The following is a 21,869-nucleotide window of genomic DNA, read 5'->3' as shown; positions in this document are numbered from 1 at the left end:
GGCCTGGGCTGCCGGCCAGCCGGTACGATTCCGTCGATTCTTTGGCCATCAACTGATATTCTGACCGGGCCGGAAGAGTCCATCGTCGCAGCCGAGTCTTGACGGCGGCTAAACCCATTAGTCGGTGTCGGTGCTGCTCTTGTCCGTATGCGCTGCGTCTCCATCCGCCGAGACGCCGGAGTTGCTTCTTGCCCGTGGGTTTGATATGGAGGTATGGAGTACAGACAGTATTGCTCGAGCGTGAATGGTGATGGATGCCATGAGTGTTATTTGATTCTGGCAGGTCGGCTTCCCCCCATGCTCCCTCCAGTTGATCCCTGCCCTCCTGCTGTAGCGTTGAAAGCCCAGTGCCCAAGAACAGCAGGTACTACCTGTACCCTCGCAGCCTCCTGGGCTCCTACTTGAGCTCCAGACTTGCGGGAAAGTAAGGTAGGTACCAACCTTATACTTTCCCACCTCACCTCATCTCACTTCAACCTCGACTTTGCCGTCCCCCAGCGTTGGCCGTCATCTCCTCCTCATCTCCATACGCGTTGGCCATTCCCCAGGTACCTCATTTTTCTGCAGTTGACGATAAGGGGAGATTCTGCTCCTCATCATCGCTTCCAATTCCGCTTTCACTTGCGCGACCCAGACCACATTCATATTGACTCGAAAGACTCGACAGAGCAGAGACATCCACGAACGGTCGTCCTTTCAGCCAACGATATCCTTCAAGACCGCCTCCTTGATTCGCACCCCTCGTTTTGGTACTAGCAGTTGACTCTGCGGACCCCCCTTGGACCCGGTCACAGCCAGCTCCATCGAGCTCGACCCCCCAAGCCCAAGCCTCAAGCCTCCCCAAAAAAAAGGGCTCCCTACAAATTCTCCTCATCCACCCGCTCTCACTCGTTCGTCGCGCCCACACCCCTGCTCTCACTCATTCTCCACTGCCAGCTCGTCCTCGCCAATTGGTGGCGCTCCGCCAACTGTGTCTCGTCATCGTCGAGGTGCCCTGGTGCCTTTGTACCTTTTTAGTTTCGCCCGCTCGCCCTGCCTCCACGAGCTCCCCAGCACCGTGCCGTAGCGGGTTACGGCCGTCCATCTGGAGCGACAAGGTCTATCCATCCATCTCTTCTTCTCGCCTGCCCACCGCCAAACACTCCCCTTCCAGCCTCGACGTCGCTCCAGCACTTCTCATCCTGCATCTGTCAACTTCCTTCGGCATCGCTGGCTGTTCCTCGGCCATCCTTCCGACAATACTTCCTCCGAAAGCTTCAAGCCTCAAACTCGCACTACCTCGGCCGCCACAACCGATCTTCCCATCCGCCCTTGCCGCTCCCGATTGCCTCTGCACATAGCTGCCTCGCCGTAATTCTGCCGCATTCAGCCGTTGATCATCATTGAATCCAACAAAGTTGACACGAAACCACATCTTGATACCGAGAACCCCATCCAAGACCGCCTGCTTCTCGGGGATCTTCACATCCCTCGACGCCGTTAGCTTTCCTGCGGACTACTGCGAACGTCATGCGCTTCTAAACGTCGTATCGCGCGCACCCGAATTGAACCCGATCTCGATTCCACCATCCACCTCGCGTGAGAGAGCCGACTGTCGCTCGCGTCGCAATTTGGCAAAATGGGCGCCTGCATGAGCTCGAGTAATGAGGAGGCGGAACAGAAGAAGAAGAGTCAGGCCATCGACAAGATCCTCGAAGAAGATTCTAAGCGACTACGGAAGGAATGCAAGATCTTGCTGCTAGGTAAGGGCGTTCACGGCAGCTCGTGCAGCGCTTCCCAAGATGCATCGTATTGACCAAGCCATAGGTTCTGGTGAAAGTGGAAAGTCGACTATCGTCAAGCAGATGAAGATCATCCACCTTAAGGGCTATTCAGAAGATGAGCTGTACAACTATCGGCCCACAGTCTTCAAAAACCTCGTCGAGTGCGCAAAGGCCGTTATTATGGCCATGCAACAATTCGAGATCGAACCCCAAAACGAGGAGAACAAGGCACACGCCGAGTTTCTGATGGAGTATCAAGCCGAATCGGGCCCTCAAGCACAGATCGACCCGAAAGTCGGCGCTGCAGTACAGTCGTTATGGAATGACCCAGCCAAAGATCTCCTCATGGAGCACCAGACAGAGTTCTATCTCATGGACTCGGCTGAATAGTAGGCTATGACCATTTTGCCTTGCATGGCCAGATACTAATTTTGTTCCGTCCAGTTTCTTCCAGGAGGCGATGCGAATAGTGGGATCCGACTACCTTCCGAACGAGATGGATGTCCTCCGGGCGCGAACGAAGACAACAGGTATCTACGAAACGAGATTCCAGATGGGCCAGCTGAGCATCCAGTGAGTTTTGTACTGGGCGTGAGCACCAAGTCTGTGTATTAACGCCGATACAGCATGTTTGACGTGGGTGGTCAACGCAGCGAGAGGAAGAAATGGATACATTGCTTTGAGAATGTAACATCAATCATCTTCTGCGTGGCATTGAGCGAGTACGATCAAGTATTGCTCGAGGAAAGCAGTCAGGTGAGCTACAGCAAGGCTGGATCCCCGGCTATTTGCGCTAACGTCAAGAGTAGAACCGAATGATGGAGAGTCTCTTATTGTTCGATTCGGTTGTCAATTCGCGGTGGTTTATGCGAACTAGTATCATCCTGTTCCTCAACAAGGTGGATATCTTCAAGCAAAAACTGAGCAGGTCTCCCCTGGGAAACTATTTCCCAGATTACTCAGGCGGCAATGATGTCAACAAAGCAGCCAAGTATTTGCTCTGGCGCTTTAACCAGGTCAACAGAGCACATTTAAATCTGTACCCTCAGTAAGTGGCTCGCGTAATGAAGCAGAGGAGATTGATGCTCTAACACTATACCAGCTTGACACAAGCAACAGATACGTCAAACATCCGGCTCGTCTTTGCAGCAGTCAAGGAGACTATCTTGAATAACGCACTTAAGGATTCGGGCATTCTCTGATTGCGAAGCGCTGCGCATTTTGATTTTCGACCATGATGTTAGGACACGGAACTGTGGGCTGGCGTCGAGAGCATTAACCGGAGTTTGGGGACATGGGAGGGAGGACGACTTCGACTTTACACGATCATTGTTTTATTCCGTTTCGACACAGCGTTTCCTCGTTTTGGACGCTCACCTCTGATCAATATCACTCACTCACGATCGAGTTCGTTTCTGTATAATGCCGAGAGCGCGGCAACGATGGCGCGAGTGTTCGAGACGCAAGCGAACCCAATACAGCAGATGTCAGCCAAGGCTTCCCGAACACAGACGCGCTCAGCACGAGGACAATTTCTTTGTTGGATTATATTTCTCGCCCCTGCTCTTGCCTTGTTTTGTGGGCCAATAGACCTTGTGAGAAGTCAAGATTTTGGGCTCTGGATCTGTTCACCCAGGCATGGAGCTCTGTACGAAATGAGAGGGATGGTTATGAATAGCGCCTGAATGGCAGCACGGAGCTGCTGGTGGTTGGTATCTGGTTTCGTCGTCTTGGGGCCAGGAAGGGGGTACAAAGCGGAGACATCACCCTAGTCACATTCCTGTGGCTTCTGTCGGGTTTTCAGAGTGAGATGGAGCAGGCGCATGGTTTCCAGGGAGAGTGGTGTTTACGGAGCTGGACGGGAACGTGTGCAGGGAAGCAGGTCAAGGTTGGCATGCTAATGGATTGCTTCATTTTGCGCAGAGTACATAGCCCTCGGTTCAAACGAGACGAATTGATGATATTGGGGGTGTGCGTCCGTCCACATTGGCCAAGCATGTATTGTTTGTCCGGGAGAAGGCAACCAGGGGCAAGTGAAAGAGGATCTTTGTTGGTGACGCAATGAGGCTGGTTATTGAGCACGGGACAATAGGTTGATTACCTGGAAATGGGCGGAGGTGGCTTGCCCAGAGATGGGTGGATGATGGTATATCGGCCGAATGAAGAAGCGGACTGGACAAAGATGGACTTTTATCCTTTCTCTTTGCCCAGCTGCAGCATCTAATCGGCAATTAGGACAGAACACGTCCAATCACCTCATCGTGCGTGTCGAGCTATCTCTCCTCCCAAAGCGACAGAAGTTTCATGATGGCCAAGCCAGGCCGACCCAAGATTTAGATGCAATAGGGTTTTGGCCAGGAACAAGACCCGAGCAGTGAGGCCTTTGAAGTTGCACTTAGAGGAAGAGGGGAGAAAGGCTTGGCAGATGGGGAGTGGCTGGGAGCTTTGACCTCTGAATATGAACGGGTCGATCGATGGAGCAAGCCAGGTCGGTCAGTAGGACGTTAGTTAGCAGGCAGATGGCGCTGCGAGAGATGGATGTTGTGGCCCATGTGATGGAGGCTTGGAGGTCAGAGGTGGATTGGTCAACGGGGATTGGGCAACAGAGTAGCCTCCACCTCGAGGTGGTTTCAAGAGAGGTTGACAATAAAGAAGCGGGATGGAGGAGGCGCGGCAGCTTGCATGAATACAATGGAGCTTGGTTTGGCAGCTCTCAACGGGGCTGCGTCAGGCCACAGCAACTCGCCGGCCATTTGGTGCCGATCTTGGTGCTACATGCAGCATGTTGGAAGACGCCCAGGTGTACGGAGAGTATGTGAGACGGGACAGCAGGGGGGCAGAACGTTTTGCGTATCCGTTGCCATCCATATCTTGCTTCTCTGCCCCAACGGCTAGGTCTGCCTGGGGAGTTGAAAGGCCGAGCCCGGCAATGTTGGTAAACCGTCTCGGGCGTTACCCGCTGGCAACCTCTGCTGGAACGCAAATAGTCACCGGGGGACGGGTGCATCAGAGACATTCTAGATCTTGGGATTTGTTACGAGGCGTTCGTGTGTAGGTACCACAATCTTCAAAACGGTTGCTCCATGCTCCTACAGCAGCAGCATCAGCAGCAGCAGCAGCATGTACGCAGTACGTACAGTATGTAGGCGGCATGTAGGCTGATAGCGCCAATATCTGGCGGTGGGATTGGGCTCGATTTGCCAGAAAAGGTCCGCCGCATGGATGGCAGACTCCGGACGCCGCGGCCCCGCAGTCCGTGGTGTAAGAGGGGGCCGCTAAGGCGAGCTTCCCTCGTGTGCTTGCTGGAGGGGGTCGATTGGGATGGAGCTCTGCTGCAACTGCAAGCTGCTGGCTGGGATAATGGGGCCCGAGATACGGTCTGGATTCGCAGCCAGGACGACCATGGCTGGCATGAGGAGGGGCAGATGAGCAGCCATGAGCGCCGTCCCGTGAGAGGGGAAAGCAGAGCAGAGGTGTGAAACGGTCAACTTGTAAGGAATGCGGCGGTGCTCACCGGCCATTGCAAAGGCTCCGAAGGTTCTCTCTCAAGGTCAACCGGGTGCGTGGTTGGAGGGGCAATGCTGAGGTTCCAGTCTTGTCGTTGCGTGGGTGTGGGCGTCTGCGGGGGACAGCATCCTCTTCCAAGGTTTCATGCTGCAGCATCTCCCGTTCACTAGGGTAGGGTGTCGGATGCGATGCGATGCGATGCTGTGCTGCACCCGCAAGCTTGTGATTATGATAATGGCGGCTGCTTTGGAGGATCCAAAGGTGTGTGCTTCGACAATGTCGTCATGCCACCGAGTGCTGCTGCGGGGGAGGTATCATGGTTCTCACCAGCTGAGCACCACGGACGGTTGCTGAAGGCACCACAGGTATGTGCTCATCTTCGTCGGGGTAGGTAAGAGGGGCGGCAGGACATTAGCGGGCAACCCGACGCAAAAATAGACGAGACGAGACCCGGGGAAGAGCTAGGAATTGATGCTATTGGCATTAGACCGAGGGGGTGGCCAAGAGGGGCAGCTAGACCAGCAGCTGTTGATGAGGCCGGTAGGTATGGAGATGGAGGGGAGGTTGTCATGATGGAGGAGAAGCTCCTTCCCACATCCATTGCTCAAGCTACTACTTCATCCCTCCCTCCTCCCACGTTCTTCCTCTCCTCAACTCTGGTTGTCATCCTCTTCGACTTCCTTTGATCCTGTCCTGTCCTTTGAGCATCAATTTTTTCTTCCATTGACACATAACCCACCTATCCGCCACCTCTTTTTGAATTCGCTCTCGCTCCCCCCTTGCCATTTTTGCTCCATCTCTTTTGTCGACTCCACCGAGCTTCCCTGCTCCCCAAGCTTCATCGGATCCGCCCAGGTCTAAGAAGCTTGTCGGCCGCTCGCTTCCTCCGACGGCTTCATCCGCTTCAGCTTTCTGTGTTCGGCGGGCTTGCGCGAGAATTGTGCCATCCTTTGCCTCTACCGGACCATTCGGACGGACTCCTCCTTCATTGCTCCCCGAATCCCTATATATCTCTGGATTCTCACCCTCCACCACAAGCAGGGCACGCAACGAGCTACTGCGACTTTACCTTGCACCTCCGACCCCGCTCCCCCACCCCAAGCTGTGGTGCGTCTCGTCTCGCCTGGCCAGTCGCCTTATCTGACGTACTCGCTCTGTGGCATCAGTAAACCTTGAGGTAGGTGATCTGATCTGATGTTCGCTTTCACAGAGACAAGGGACCTGAGAGTGGCCATTACTTAACTCAAGCCGCGGGCTTGCCCCGAGGCCACCAACTCTTGTCCTTCTTCTCTTCTCAATTCCTCCCTCCTTCACCACTTGAGCGTCATTTGACTAACAAGCGAGTGAAATCCGCAGAGGTTAGCAGCAATGGCCTCCGAACAGCAGCGATTGCCCACCCGTGAGAGGCGCCCCTCCATGGGTGCCCCCATCGTCGACATCCAGGGTGCCGTTGGCCCCGCAGGCATCTCTCGTCCCAAGCACACCCGAACCGCGACGGGGTTTGGCCCTGGAGAGATCAAGAGCTTTGAAGGTATGACTTTATCTCTATTTAATTAATCCGGCCTTTTCTGGTGCTTTGGTGCCATTGTGCCGTGTCAATGGCTCTTGCTGCTCTCTGTCGCGGGCATTCTGTTCCCTCAATCTGTACGGTTCTAGGCTCTCGCTTACACTTTCTGAATAGCTTCGATTCCCGAACCCCAGCGCGAAGCATGGAAGCGCAACCAGTCGAGTGGATTCACTGGCAAAGATGGCTTCGAGAAGGAGGTTGTCCGTCATGTCGAGACCACCCTTGCCCGTTCCATGTTCAACTGCGACGAACATGCTGCCTACTCTGCCACCAGTCTGGCTTTCCGTGACCGCCTGATTCTTGATTGGAACAGAACTCAGCAGCGTCAGACATACCGCGATTCTAAGCGTGTCTACTACTTCAGTCTTGAGTTCCTCATGGGCCGCGCCCTGGACAACGCCATGCTGAACGTGGGCCAAAAGGACACTGCCAAGGGTAAGAAGGGATAGATTCAATCTTATGACTGCCTGCTGACATGAACGTGCAGCCGGTCTCGCCGAGCTTGGCTTCCGAATTGAGGACATCATCAGCCAGGAAAACGACGCTGCGCTGGGTAACGGTGGCCTCGGCCGACTCGCCGCTTGTTTCCTTGACAGTCTGGCCTCTCTCAACTACCCTGCCTGGGGCTACGGTCTTCGATATCGATATGGAATTTTCAAGCAGGAAATCATCGACGGATACCAAGTCGAGGTGCCTGACTACTGGCTCGACTTTAACCCCTGGGAATTCCCCCGACACGACGTGACTGTCGATGTAAGTACATGGGATGAAATGAAGCAACTGTTGGTAACCTAGGCTCTCAGATTCAATTCTTCGGCAACGTCAGAAAGACTACTGATGAGGATGGCAAGACCCTCTCCATCTGGGAGGGTGGTGAGATTGTCCAGGCCGTCGCCTACGATGTCCCCATCCCCGGCTATGATACGCCCACCACCAACAACCTGAGACTTTGGTCAAGCAAGGCCTCGGGCGGAGAGTTTGATTTCCAAAAGTTCAATAACGGCGACTACGAAAGCTCGGTCGCGGATCAGCAGCGAGCTGAGACTATCAGTGCTGTTCTGTACCCCAATGACAACCTTGAGCGAGGAAAGGAACTTCGCTTGAAGCAGCAGTACTTCTGGGTTGCCGCCTCTCTGTACGACATTGTTCGCCGTTTCAAGAAGGCCAAGCGCCCCTGGAGGGAGTTCCCTGACCAGGTGGCCATCCAGCTCAATGACACCCACCCTACACTAGCCATTGTTGAGTTGCAGCGAATCCTCATCGATATCGAACACCTCGAGTGGGATCTCGCCTGGGAGATTGTGACCAACACTGTAAGTCCTAATGTTATATGAGCTAGGCTGTCACAGTCTAACAATTCTCTAGTTCGGCTACACCAACCACACTGTTCTGCCGGAAGCTCTCGAGAAGTGGCCTGTCGGTCTGCTCCAGCACCTTCTGCCAAGGCACTTGCAGATTATCTACGACATCAACCTCTTCTTCCTTCAGAAGGTCGAGAAGGCCTTCCCCAACGACCGAGACATCCTTCGCCGTGTGTCCATCATCGAGGAGTCCCAGCCTAAGATGGTTCGGATGGCGTACCTCGCCATTGTCGGATCTCACAAGGTCAACGGTGTTGCTGAGCTGCACTCGGACCTCATCAAGACCACCATCTTCAAGGACTTTGTCGAGATATATGGCCCTGACAAGTTCACCAACGTGACCAACGGTATCACTCCTCGCCGCTGGCTCCACCAGGCTAACCCTCGTCTCTCTGAGCTCATCGCCTCCAAGTGTGGCGGAAATGGTTTCCTCAAGGACCTGACAACTCTCAACCAGCTCGAGAAGTATGCTGAGGATAAGGAATTCCGCAAGGAGTGGTCCGAGATCAAGTACGCCAACAAGGTCCGACTTGCTAAGCTCATTAAGACCGCCACCGGCGTTACTGTGAACCCATCGTCGCTTTTCGACGTGCAAGTCAAGCGAATCCATGAGTACAAGCGCCAACAGCTCAACATCTTTGGTGTCATTCATCGATACCTCACTCTGAAGGCCCTGTCTCCTGAGGAGCGAAAGAAGGTTGTCCCTCGTGTCTCCATCTTCGGAGGCAAGGCTGCTCCCGGCTACTGGATGGCGAAGCAGATTATTCATCTGGTCAACGCCGTCGGATCCGTGGTGAACAACGACAGTGACATCGGCGACCTCCTCAAGGTCATCTTCCTGCCCGACTACAATGTGAGCAAGGCCGAGATTATCACTCCGGCCTCGGATCTGAGCGAGCACATTTCCACCGCTGGCACTGAGTAAGTTACCATGGAGCATACGCTCCACATCATCAAGAGACAATCGGCTGACAGGTCATCCAGGGCTTCGGGTACCAGCAACATGAAGTTTGTCCTCAACGGTGGTCTTATCATCGGAACCTGCGACGGTGCCAACGTGAGTAAAACACGAGCATCTTCATATAGTAGACTAACTTTGATATAGATCGAAATCACTCGCGAGATTGGGGAGAACAACATCTTTCTGTTCGGCAACCTCGCGGAGGATGTCGAGGACCTTCGCCACGCCCACCAGTATGGCTCGCACACCATCGACCCTGACCTGGAGAAGGTATTCGCCGAGATTCAGAAGGGCACCTTCGGCTCAGTCCACGACTTTAGTGCTCTGATCGCGGCTGTGCGCGACCATGGTGATTACTACCTGGTGTCGGATGACTTCCACAGCTACAACGAGACGCACCACCTTGTTGATGAGGCGTACAAGAACCAGGAAGAGTGGATCAAGAAGTCGATCATTTCTGTTGCCCGCATGGGCTTCTTCAGCAGCGACCGCTGCATTGATGAGTATGCCGAGGGCATCTGGAATGTGGAGCCTTTGGTTGTCCATGACTAGATCATGATCATGATAGAGGGGTAGATTAAGGGATAGGGATAAACTCGCAACCGGCGTAGGTTAGAGCTGGCAGGTTGGAAGAGAGGGATTTAGGCAGATTGATGAAGGGTGATTGGGTCATGAGAAGTGTTCATGGCGGATAGGCTTTCCCTTTGATAATGAAACGAGCATGATACACATCGATCTATTGGCAGAGTACGTTTACTGCTCCCACAATTTGTGCCGGTTTCGTAGCAATGATTTTGATTTTTGATTTGTAAATCAGACCAGCAAGTGTCTGGGTGCTAGACATACCATGCTAGTGGTGGAGATTGGCGAGCATGTGTAGTCTGGTTTGCCAAGCACAACTACTGCAATTCACCGTATTGGCCAGACATAGCTTGTGGCAACGGACATCCACTTGAATAGACATTTGGGAAAGAGATGATTGGCAAGATTTTGGGGAGGATCATGGACACTATAGAATTACGCTGTGGAGTTGAGAGGTCACGCGTCAAAAGGGGCGAGGTTCTAGAGGCTTGGAGCACTAGCATCTCGGGTGAATACCCACCAATTAGCTTTTGTTTTGTGTAGGTCAAGTTTAAAGGGAGAGGAACAAGACGACCGTTGATATGTAGTCGTATTCTAACGTTAGTCGGACCTGGGGGGTCTTGGTAGAGGGAGATGGGTTGTTCATAGCCAGCGCAAGACCCCTAGCCCTAGGTTGGGGATGACAGTGGGATGGCATCGTTGAGCCAGAAACGCCCCAAGAACGGTCGCAAGGCCTCATGTACGTACTGTGGGCAGTGGATCAGACGTTATTCGGTACCGACGAGCTGGATCGCTCGGCAAGGCCGCACCCTCAGCCTGTTGGCTCTGGAAGGATCCCAAGATGGGGCATCAGACGCGCCGATGGCGAGCATTTTAAGCACTACACTGTCGATCATATGGTCTCGAACGGAGGGGCTGGGTCGATCCGCGATGCGTGATGGGTAGGGGGCATCTTGCTGGGTTAGGGGAAAGGCGAAGATGGATTCCGAGATGGGAGGTGGATGGACGGGACGAGGTTGAGGATCGACAGGGCAAGATCAGGAAGCTAGGGATGGACAGCGATGATCCCGGGCTGGAGACAGGCGTCTTGTATTGCAATTTGTTTATGTAGTCTAGACAACGGGGGAGTTGTATATAAGTGTTTCTGATTCTCCGTGGTTGAGGTGTGTAAGTCAGAGATGATCAACATTTTGACCACATTATGTTACATCTACTAAAACAACGACAGAAACAAAACCGTCGAGAGAGTTGACTGTTTCATTCCTCACTCAAGATATCTGGTGGCCTTCACCAAGCATCGCAGTCCAGGGCAGGTGTTGTTGATGTTGGCAATGGATCCATTCCCAACCCTCAAGACTGTGGGACCCAGACAAACAGGGGACTTCAAGGCAAAATTTGTGGCTTATGCATATGACGTCGGTGCCGACAGTTTTTCTGGGATCCTGAATAAGTAATTGCAGCGTCGCAGCGCGTGATGAGGAGCCAGAATGGATACAGCGCGGTACAGTAACCAGGTAGCGGGATGGGATGGCATTGGACGTTGGACGCTAGAAGGGAGAAGATGTCCATTCACCTGCTTTGAGGGGGGGTAAACGGCGGGGGCTTCAAGTTAAACCCCCGCCACTCAGGTTTCTCGGGCCCTGTTCGATCCGCGCCTTGATTTCACGATGAGCGGGAGAGGTCTTGCGACAGGGTGAATCGACGATGGAAGTACCTCTCCGGCCGAGTTGCGCGGGAGAGGTACAAGGTGACCAACCAGAAGCGGCTCTGGTGATGGGTCCTGGCCCGTTGGAAAAGAAGAAAAAGGAAAAAGGGGGTCTAAGCGCTGCTGCAGACGTGGACGTGCGTTGTGCTGTCAAGCTAGCACCCCGGCGACAGGGGTAGAGTCGGGGTGACGTCATGGGCGCCATGTAAAGAAGCAGCGCGAAGCAAAGAATGCAGGTTTCTGGGACGCGGAGAAAACGATTATGATGAGTTGAAGCTGTAATTGTGCGATAAGTTTCGGGAGAGGGGAAGCATGAATCATGTGCGCGCAGCCCCATCCCATCCATGCGGAGCAGGGCAGGGCAAGGCAGTCAATGCCATACATTCATGCCTTTTGGTTATCGGTCTGGTTGGTGTGGATTCCATCATGGCAGCCATTCATGGCGACCATGGAGCGGAACGTGATACAGTCAGTACATGAAAGAAGCCAGTAACATTGGAAGCTGTTACTGGTATATGGCCTCGTCTCATCTAAGCTCCTACGTATGTATGTCGCCGAGATTCACTCTCACCGACTCAACTCTCATCAGTTGTGATAGAAATCCATCAGTTATCAGCAACACCGACATCAGCCATCTCAACCAAGACATCCCCATCACCAGGAGGGACTTGCATAAAGGGTTTAGTACCTAGGACCCTGGTTTCGTCACAGAGTTCAACCAAGGGAGAAAAGATAGACGCCATCCCCTCTCTCATCTCAGCTTTCTCATGTTTGAATCTCCCATCTCCACGTAGATCTCGATCCCCTCACTCCCCCGTAGCGCAAGGGTCCTCCCTCCACCATTCTGCCCACAGAAAAGACGGAAGAAAAAACCACGGTGACAAGGGAAGAGCAAGAATCAAACGGACCCTAGCTCTAAGAAAAAAAAGTAATCAAGCCTCCCCGGAGCTGTTGTCCCCCCTCCTCCCCCACCTTGACTGGCCTGGTGGGACAAGACAGAATAGACATCGTGCAGAAACCGGCGGTGCGCGCATCCACGTCGTCCATGGCTTGGTACGGAACACTACTAATATACCCTCCTTCCCAGATGGTAAACTTGATTTCCTCTTGACTTTGCCCATTTTCTCCCTCCTCTTCCCACTTCATCCTCCATCTACCTACAGTGCCTCGGATCCATTCCTCCCTCCTCGGCGTCCCGTGATTCCTACCTAGACACAAACTTAAAATCTCCTCCCTCCAACGGCACTTTGTTCAACAGCGCAATAGCCAGCGATCGACATTTGGCCGACACTCGAAGACGCGACTCGATCCTTGTCCCTTCGCCCATTCCCTCCTCCCTTGGGCTCTTCACCGCATCGTATACCCGCTCTCCTGTTGCTTTGGGTTATTGCGCCGATAGCAAGGTAAGCCTACAGCACCTCTGCCAGAGACATTGCACCCCGGAGACACTCTCGGGTCCATCATGTCTAGAATATTCTCCACGCACGGCGCCGCTTGCGTCCTGCTCCCGCCACTGCGGGAGAGGGCGCGCGGGCTCAGTCCAGCCTAGCCAGCCAGCCAGCGGTAAAGCGAGCATTTGGGGGGCACGATGGCGTCAAAGGACAGGCCAATTGACCCCACTGCCGGCGCTTGCTGGCATTATCGCTCAGACGATGGCGGCCGAAGTCCAGGCTCGAATAGAGAGTCGGGTCTATGCAGTTTCTGCGATTATCCATGGCCTTGATCTCGACCAGACGGGAGGCAAAGCCCAGCGCAGTGCAGCTGGTTCAGTGGCCATGCCCTGGCTGTTTGGAGTGGACGTGTTGCCCCTCACCAGTCACAAGCCATCAGAAGACCACCTGGAGACACTTCCGATTCAGTGTTGCTGCTTTAGTGCCCTTCTGTCGTGAATTTCGAGTGGCGACGCTACATTCTTAATATGGGTATTGGCTAACAAGAGGGTTTTTTGCCATTGACAGACGTCGTTTTCGCTGCCTGCCTACCTACCTACAGCCTGAATTTCCTGGGGATACTGGCTGCCCGCATACCTTACCCCGCCTACCGCACCGCCTACGACATAACATAACAACTGAAAGGCAAGACAAGACAAGGGAAAAGACGGGAAACGACATCTCAAAACACGGACAAAAACATCGATCGATCCATCTCGATATAAGCCCGCTCGGTAACAAGGGGCAAAGAAAAACAACAAGAGACTCAACAGGCTTGCTTGGCTCTCTGTCGTCCCGTCCAGTGGGAATCCATCGTCCCCGCCCCGATCGCTTCCTGGCAGTCTTTGTGGCCGTCCATCGCTCGATACTCGCTCGCTCCATCGACACCATCGAAACCTGGATCGCTTTTTTTTTTTTTCACTGTCTCCCCTAGCACCCCCCGGTCACTCTTCCATCGCCTTGTGCTCGATCGTCGATTTCCCATTCACCTGACCCATTATCGGTCCATCCCATCCCATCCATACCCATCCCAGCCCATCCAATCCAGCAACTAGATTACTACTTTGCTCCCCCAACTTCTTACGCCAGTCCCTACAGCGCGGTCAAGTACAGTACAGTACCCGGTCCAGTCCAGCTCAGCTCAACAATCTGCGACTGCCACCTGCTTCGGCCATCCCCGCTCCGATACTCCAAACCTTCGCGTCTTAGCATTTTCCTTGTCTCGCCGCTAGGAAACAAACTCGCATCTTGCAACTCTCGTCCCAAACCCTCCCCGCTCCGGACAGACCTTCACCATGGCCGAGTTCGTCCGCGCCCAGATCTTTGGCACCACATTCGAGATCACCTCGAGGTAAGGCTGGACACGACGATGCGACCGACCGCTTTTACTGACTCTTCCGATTCGCAGGTACTCGGATCTCCAGCCTGTTGGCATGGGAGCTTTTGGCCTCGTCTGGTGCGTTTCTCCCGACCGTCCTCGCCCTCGCTCCCGAGCGAGCCTTCAATGACAGTAACTGACTCAACGTGCACTCGACAGTTCCGCCAGAGATCAGCTTACCAGCCAAAATGTCGCCGTCAAGAAGATCATGAAGCCCTTCAGCACTCCGGTGCTCGCCAAGCGCACATACCGTGAGCTCAAGCTGCTCAAGCACCTCAAGCACGAAAACGTGAGCGACCACCACCACTCGCCCCGCCAGAGCTCCCCTCCCTGGCCCCTCCCTGCCCGCATGCCTCATCTCATGCTCATGACCGAGCTGGGTCAATTGCCAGCTTCACCATGCTAATATCGATGCGCTCATCAGGTCATCTCACTCAGCGATATCTTCATTTCCCCTCTCGAGGACATGTGCGTTTGCCCGACCTCACCGTCACCGGCTCTGCCCCTCCCCCCACTCTGCTCCCCGCGGGACTCCGAGCTGACAATGCTGCAGCTATTTCGTCACAGAGCTTCTCGGCACTGATCTTCACCGATTATTGACTTCGCGCCCCCTCGAGAAGCAGTTTATCCAGTACTTTCTCTACCAGATCATGGTATGTCTGCCAAATTCCCTTTCACAAAAGACGCTAACCACCCTCTCTCCCGCAGCGAGGCCTCAAGTACGTGCATTCGGCCGGCGTCGTCCACCGCGATCTCAAGCCCAGCAACATCCTTGTCAACGAGAACTGCGATCTGAAGATTTGCGACTTTGGCCTCGCCCGAATTCAGGACCCCCAGATGACGGGTTACGTTTCCACCCGATACTACCGAGCCCCCGAGATCATGCTCACCTGGCAAAAATACGACGTTGAGGTTGATATCTGGAGCGCTGGATGCATCTTTGCCGAGATGCTCGAGGGCAAGCCTCTGTTCCCCGGAAAGGATCACGTCAACCAGTTCTCCATTATCACCGAGCTCCTGGGCACTCCCCCTGATGATGTTATCAACACTATTGCTAGCGAGAACGTGAGTTGTCTCTGCGCTTTGTCGGGCCGAGGTCGGCTATGGAACAGTGGAATTAACTTTGAGAACTAGACTCTACGATTCGTCAAGTCTCTGCCCAAGCGCGAGCGACAGCCTCTCCGAAACAAGTTCAAGAACGCCGACGACTCAGGTACGTCATCTTTAGCTGGCGATCCGCAATGTCCACCAGAACTGACATGCAATAGCCATCGATCTCCTTGAGCGCATGCTTGTCTTCGATCCTAAGAAGCGGATAACGGCCACCGAGGCCCTCGCCCACGACTACCTTGCTCCCTACCACGACCCCACCGACGAGCCCGTGGCCGAGGAGAAGTTTGACTGGAGCTTCAACGATGCTGACCTGCCCGTTGATACGTGGAAGATCATGATGTGAGTCCGAGTGAAGTCTCCACCTAGTCCAAGTACTAATATGGCATGCTCAGGTACTCGGAGATACTTGACTACCATAACGTGGAAGCCGGGGTCACCAACATGGAGGAGCAGCAGTTCAACGGACAATAGACGAGACATTGTTAATAAGGAGGAAGAGGCTACGAGTGCAGTGCATGCAGATACATTGGAGGAGGAGCAGACCATGTCGCAATGCCGATGATACCACGAAATTCAACAAGGACGCCCATAAACCCACACTACCTACCTATCTACACTCGCATCCCGTGCCTACATGAAAAACCAAGAACAAGAGGGAGCAAAAAAACAATCAAGAATACGCGTGGGGGGAGGACTTTTTATCTGGCTTATTTGAGAAAACAAAGCATTCAAGGCACGAGCAAAGAGACACAAACAAACGAACGCACGTATGGCGTTGGGGAGACTTTGGGAATCGGCGGGAGGTTTGGGCAAAGGGGGTCTTTTTTTTTTTATATAACAACTGGTTGTTTTCTCGCCTGTATTCATTTGTTTCTTGTCTGTTTTTTTCCCGCAACATATATGAAGTTTTCTCGAATTAATGAGACACAGCGGGACATGAAAATATACGACGCATGTGGGTTTTGATGTTTTGGGTACTTTTAGTTTCTTGTTGCCTTTGCTTGCTGCCTTTATGAGTATAGACCTTGTGAATGACATCCATTGCTAAATGGTTTTAAACTGAGACTCGAAATCGATCATGATGGTCGATGTGTTTATAGAATGGTAAGAAATCATGATAGATGCTTTAAACTGCCATGCCTTGTAAGGGTTGTCATGAGGTTCTGGTGCATAGAGCATGTATGTGTTCAACATGTCAGAGGAAGACGGATGTGTATCAATTCTTAAACCATCATGCCTACTTCGCAAATTGACCACCACAATAACCATATTTTGCTGTTATATATGCTTATGTTATATATGCTTCTCATGCAGTTTTATCCAACAACGGCGTCTCAATCAACTTCTGACCTCCGCCGTCTACTTTTGTAGCCTCTCAACATTTACGCGTCTAAAAGTACTCGCAAATCCTCCATCTCGCCACTGTGATACACCATGTCGTAAAACTGGCCTCGAGCATTGTACAGGTCTCGGGGAGAACCGCATCTAGACGAGCTTCATCAGTACGCACTCATTACCTGGGGGGTATGGACACAATAGTGAAACCACAACTTACTCAAGTACACGTCCAGCACTCATGACAACAACAGTGTCATAGTCAATGATGGTACGCAGGCGATGGGCAATCGTCACCAGCGTGCGGTCTCCGCCAGCAGCCTCCAGCTCCCTTCGCAGGACGCTCTGAATACCCCTGTCCGTCTCGTAGTCCATACTGGCTGTCGCTTCGTCTAGTAACATCAGCTTGCTCTGACGAATGAGCGCCCGGCACAGCGAGAGCACCTGTCGTTGGCCATGCGAAAAATTCTCGCCCCGGGCGTCCACGATTGTTCCTAGTGTCACAGCACTATGATCCTCGTCATCAGCAGCGTTTTCCTCGTTGTCGCTATCGTCTGAGGCATGTGGGGAAAAGGAGGCTATTCCCTTGCAGTTGTCGAGGGCCTTGTCTAGCACCTTCTTGGGAACTTGACCACCCGGGTCGAGATTGGACTCGACGGTGCCGTTGAACAGGACGGCTTCTTGTGGAATTATGGTCAGACTCTCGCGAAGACGATGTCGAGGAACCTTGGTAATATCGACACCGTCATACAGAATCTCCCCAGAGACGACATGCGTGAAGCGTAGTAGCGAGAGGACCAGCTGGAAGCATCATGGTTAGTGTCGCTGAAAACAAGTTCAAGAAGAACACCCGATGCTCACCGTGCTCTTGCCCGACCCTGTTCGTCCCACCACGGCCACGCGTTCACCCGCCTTGAACTTGAGGTTGACGTCGGTGAGGATATCAGGCCCGTTCGGATCGTACCGAATGGTCACGTTCCTAAACTCGATTTCGCCAGATCGAGGCCAGTCTTCAGGTATCACATGAGTCGGATCATCCGTGTACTCGCCCTCATCGGGGTAGGTCTTGTCTTCCTTCTCCTCGGGCTCCAGCTTGACATACTCCTTGACTCGGTGGAACTAGGCCTCGGGTTAGCAGCCGCAAGTTCACTGAATCCAATGATACTTACACTCTGCATCTCGACCTCGAGATCGTTCATGGCCCGGACCAGCAACAGGATTGTCTGGCTAAGTCCGTTGGCGTTGGTGAGTGAGAAACCAACCAGGCCCGCAGCCACAACCCCAGCTTGAGATACTGCAATGATACCAGCTGACAGACTCACAAGCGCCGTCACAAAGTCCACACGCACAGCAACCCAACGGTTGGCATTGAAGCTGGCCTCAGAAGACGCTGACCAAGCTCGCAACTTTGCAGCCAGCTCCTCTCGAAACGTTGACGACATGCCCGCCCTAGCACGGATGACAGGGAGTCCAGCGAGGGTATCGGCAAACTGTGAAAACACTGGCGACTGTGCTGAAGAGGTAAGACGCTTGATGACAACGGCAGTGCGAGTGTACATCTCTCCAATGAGAACACCAAACAGACAAGTAAAAAGTGCCGGGACCATAAAGATAGGCATGATGCTGCTCACAGCACCTATGCGGAATAGCATCAGAAGGATCGTATCAAGCATGAGCCGCAGCATGGTACAGATAGTCCCATCGATCGAGGCCATGTCGCTTGAGAAGCGATTGGTGATACGCCCGATAGGAATATGCTTGAACCACGACAGAGAGACTCGCATGATGGCACGGATGAAGTCGTTGTGTAGGCGTCTAGCCGCACGCCAGGCTCCCCATTCAAACATGATAATGGCCAGACAATAGGTGCCAATCTCCAGAAAAGTGAGAGCAGCAAAAATGCCCATGTAGTAAGCTATGTCGATATGCGCCTGATGGTCATATGCCTCGACCCAGACGGAAAGCCATAGAGTGCTGGCAAAGGTGAAGATGTTGGTACCCAGAAGAAGACCGAGACACACAATGACAAACAGCGGATGCCCAAAGTAGCTCATGTACTGCAAAACTGTGTCCGAGTCAGCATAGTCGATAAATGAATGAACTGCGCATACAAGTCATGCGGCCAACTTTTCCAGATGCCTTCATTTCCTGGCTCACAATATCCTTCATCGTCTTATGCTCCGAGACCTTGTTCGCATCGTTCAGAGAGTCACCATTAGACTGGATCGCCGGTTCGGTCTCGTTAGGAGCCTCGTTGTCCTCAGCATCTCCTCCCAAGACTTGAGCAATGGCGATAGGCTTGCGAACGACACCAATCTGGGATTCGGCCGAGCTGATCTGCCCCTTTTCCATCGACACAGAAAAGTCGGCTTGCTCAGAGATCCAAGGTAGGTTAGTTACCAACACTGTCGTCCTCCCGCTCAGAAGGTCACTACAAAAGCAATGTTTCCAGACACCTGCAGCTGTCTTGGCATCCAGAGCGGCAAAGATGTCGTCGAGTAGCAAGAGAGGCGCCTTGGAGTACAGTGCTCTCGCGAGGGCAACTCGAGCCTTCTGACCTCCTGAGAGAGAAGTGCCATTCTCACCTACCGTCGTCATGTCCCTGGCGGGTAGTTCCTTGAAGTCTTCCCAGAGGCAGCATGCTTCAATGACACGCTTGTACCTTGCTTCCTCCATGGGACTGCCAAAGAGGACGTTTGCCTGGATGGTATCGTTCTGCAGCCAAGCAGACTGGGATGCAAAGGCGACGTCCTGAGGTCTTGTCAAAGAGCCGCTCTCGAGATACGTCTCACCCAGAATAGACAACAAGAGTGTCGTCTTTCCACTTCCACTTGGACCGCCAACAACGTTTAGGCCTCCTTGGGCGAAATCGAGCGTGATGTCGTTCAAGGTGAACGTAGCCTTCTTGGTCTTTCGGAACGATGCTCCCTGCATCCGGAGCGGACCTACCGGATAGTGAACAATGGGAACTGTGCTCTCAAAGTACTTGTCCAGCCGCTTCACCGACACCAGGGCGCTCGCAAAGTTTCTGCCAAAGGCACTAGCCTGCATGATATTTCTGCGAACATTCTTGACAAGAAAGATGGTTGTGAAAGCAGTGGCAGCATCGAGACGACGCTTCTCGATACCAACATGGAGCCCAAACATGACGAGCAGAGAGAGGTAGGGAAAGATCTGCATGACTTGGTTCAGCAAAGCTTGGAGCATAGAAGTCCTCCAGAGCTCTTTCTGCTCTGCAGCTCGAGCTTCAATGATCTTGTCCGTGATAGGATTCTCCCAGGCAAAATACTTGATGGCACGGAGAGAGGCAAGATACTCTGTCACCAGAGACATGCGTGAATCTTGGGCCTTCCTCACCCGGCGTTGTGAGAAGAACATTTTGCGTCCCAGCCAGACAGAGAGAGGGGTCGCCAGGAATAGAATGACAGTCCCGACGAGGGAAGCCCAACCGAGCATTCGATACATGCCAACAAGAGAGATTATTGTACCAGCAGGGACGCCGACTGTAGCTTGGATGATATCCCGTGACCTGTAAATAGCGTCGATGTCAGAAGCCATCAAGTTTGCCAATCGCCCTGCTGATGTGCTCTTGGCGCTCTTCTGGCCCTGGTTCTTGTGGTGGCCTGGTTTCGCGCCCCCTGACTGCAGCTCAAAGGGGTCTTCCTCCATCTCCATCGACTCGAGCGCAGTGTAGTACAACTCCTGAGTAAAGGCAGATTTGATGCGAACAACGAGTCTTGTGGACGTGAAGATGTACTGCTGGAAGCAAACAGAGCGAGCCAGGGGGCCGAGGAACATGAGAAGCAGCCAGAGCCAGGGCTTGTAGATGGCACCGTTTGGGTTAGCAAGGTACTCGAGGAGTTTGAACATGGCGTAGGCGGCCACAGTCTCTACCGTGTATGCAGACCCGACCCAAGCAGACATGAGGATCAGCTCGCTCTTCTGGAAGCGGATTACCGTGCGCAATGTCTTTTTCGAGATGGCCCTGGCCTCCTGGACACGGCGCAGGAGGTACATGGGCTCGTCATACCAAGCAATCTTGGGGATGTCAGCCATATCAAGTTTGCGCTTGGTACCCTTCCAGATGACGGGTGTTAGCCAGTCGTAGGAACAGTAGTAGGTGAACCAACTGCAGGCCTCTTCAGGGGCAGGCTCATCCTGGTTGTAGCCGGGGATGTTGAGGTCAATCGGCAAAGGCGTCCATTCTCGCGGTGTGGTAATAGCTACAGCAAATGCCACGGTGAGGGCCGCGATGGCTCCGGAAACACTGGCATCGCGGAGGCATTGTGTACCAGTCTGGATACAGGGCAGGGTGTAACCGACGATAAGGATGAACAGCATGGCTGTGAGCACCAGGTTGACTTGGTGCAGAGCCACGTGTCGCCATTGTAGGTGGTTGAAAAGGCGCAGCAAGCCCAGGACGAAAGCATATGCAACCACTAGAATATTTGACCAGTGTATCCGGCCTTGTATGAAGGCAACTGTGATGAGGGCAGTGGCGGCGAGCCTTGCAGCTTGAGATGCAAGTTCATACGGCCACCGAATCTTGGCCGCTTTCAACCGTTGAGCAGAGAAATTGCTTCGGATTTGAGCAATTCGAACCAGAAGCCGTGTCAAAGATATAAAGAGCAACACAGCTTGAGGAGCTCCAGATTGGGCAAGCCGTGAGACGTCAGCGATCCATGGTACTTGAGTCAACGACATTGTGCTTTGATAGACGCTGGACATGGCTTAGCATGGCTGTTCAACAGGGGTGTTTCTATCACAAATAAATACCTTGTCAGGTAGGCAGGCTGTGGAGGCAGAAATGATTGATTCCCTTGGTAAGGAGAGAATTCAAATCCGCCGAACCGGTGGATCAGGATATCCATGATGGCCGCGTAGACATGAGAAACCCCACTGAAGCTTGAGAAGATGCTAAAGTGAGAGAGATAAAGCAGGAGAGAGCGCAGAGGCAACGAATGTCAACGCAGGCGATTGAGAAGCAGTTGAGTCACCAATTGACTCCCGTCTCAACCCACCGTCACACCAAAGATTGTGAATGAAGAGTTGAAATCAAGTCCCCCTGGGAGGAAAACAGCAAGCACGTTATCAATCCATGTCCCTTCCAGTTCTCATGAACAATGGCTGGGGCGGAAAGAGCTGGTGGGGCCCCGTCAAAGGCCGA

The 21,869-nt window shown here is 53.2% G+C and overlaps 4 protein-coding genes across 4 annotated transcripts; 3 read left to right on the top strand and 1 right to left on the bottom strand.

Moving 5' to 3' along the window:
• Nucleotides 1–1,618: 1,618 nt before the first annotated feature.
• On the top strand, nt 1,619–2,965 carry NCS57_00273800 (uncharacterized protein; the record flags this gene model as incomplete). The annotated part of the gene is made up of 6 exons (XM_053052760.1): nt 1,619–1,742; nt 1,807–2,152; nt 2,208–2,336; nt 2,390–2,519; nt 2,573–2,811; nt 2,866–2,965. 6 exons carry the CDS (start codon nt 1,619–1,621, stop codon nt 2,963–2,965), a joined length of 1,068 nt encoding a protein of 355 aa, XP_052918006.1.
• Nucleotides 2,966–6,638: 3,673 nt separating this feature from the next.
• NCS57_00273700 (Alpha-1,4 glucan phosphorylase) lies at nt 6,639–9,711 on the top strand (the record flags this gene model as incomplete). The annotated part of the gene is made up of 7 exons (XM_053052759.1): nt 6,639–6,801; nt 6,952–7,272; nt 7,325–7,590; nt 7,641–8,150; nt 8,203–9,119; nt 9,183–9,255; nt 9,304–9,711. The coding sequence occupies 7 exons, from the start codon at nt 6,639–6,641 to the stop codon at nt 9,709–9,711; spliced, it is 2,658 nt and encodes an 885-aa protein (XP_052918005.1).
• Nucleotides 9,712–14,171: 4,460 nt separating this feature from the next.
• On the top strand, nt 14,172–15,838 carry NCS57_00273600 (Mitogen-activated protein kinase; the record flags this gene model as incomplete). The annotated part of the gene is made up of 9 exons (XM_053052758.1): nt 14,172–14,227; nt 14,285–14,332; nt 14,414–14,543; nt 14,679–14,722; nt 14,808–14,907; nt 14,963–15,319; nt 15,389–15,467; nt 15,523–15,706; nt 15,760–15,838. The coding sequence occupies 9 exons, from the start codon at nt 14,172–14,174 to the stop codon at nt 15,836–15,838; spliced, it is 1,077 nt and encodes a 358-aa protein (XP_052918004.1).
• A 911-nt stretch (nt 15,839–16,749) lies between these two features.
• NCS57_00273500 (uncharacterized protein) lies at nt 16,750–21,573 on the bottom strand (the record flags this gene model as incomplete). Its single annotated transcript, XM_053052757.1, has 6 exons — nt 16,750–16,852; nt 16,923–17,503; nt 17,564–17,821; nt 17,872–18,767; nt 18,814–21,422; nt 21,479–21,573. The coding sequence occupies 6 exons, from the start codon at nt 21,571–21,573 to the stop codon at nt 16,750–16,752; spliced, it is 4,542 nt and encodes a 1,513-aa protein (XP_052918003.1).
• Nucleotides 21,574–21,869: the final 296 nt, after the last annotated feature.

Source organism: Fusarium keratoplasticum, chromosome 2 (genome assembly GCF_025433545.1).
Source record: "Fusarium keratoplasticum isolate Fu6.1 chromosome 2, whole genome shotgun sequence".
Lineage (NCBI taxonomy): Eukaryota > Fungi > Ascomycota > Sordariomycetes > Hypocreales > Nectriaceae > Fusarium > Fusarium keratoplasticum.
The sequence above is the reverse complement of the archived record's forward strand: the minus strand, read 5'-3'. Positions and strand labels throughout refer to the sequence as shown.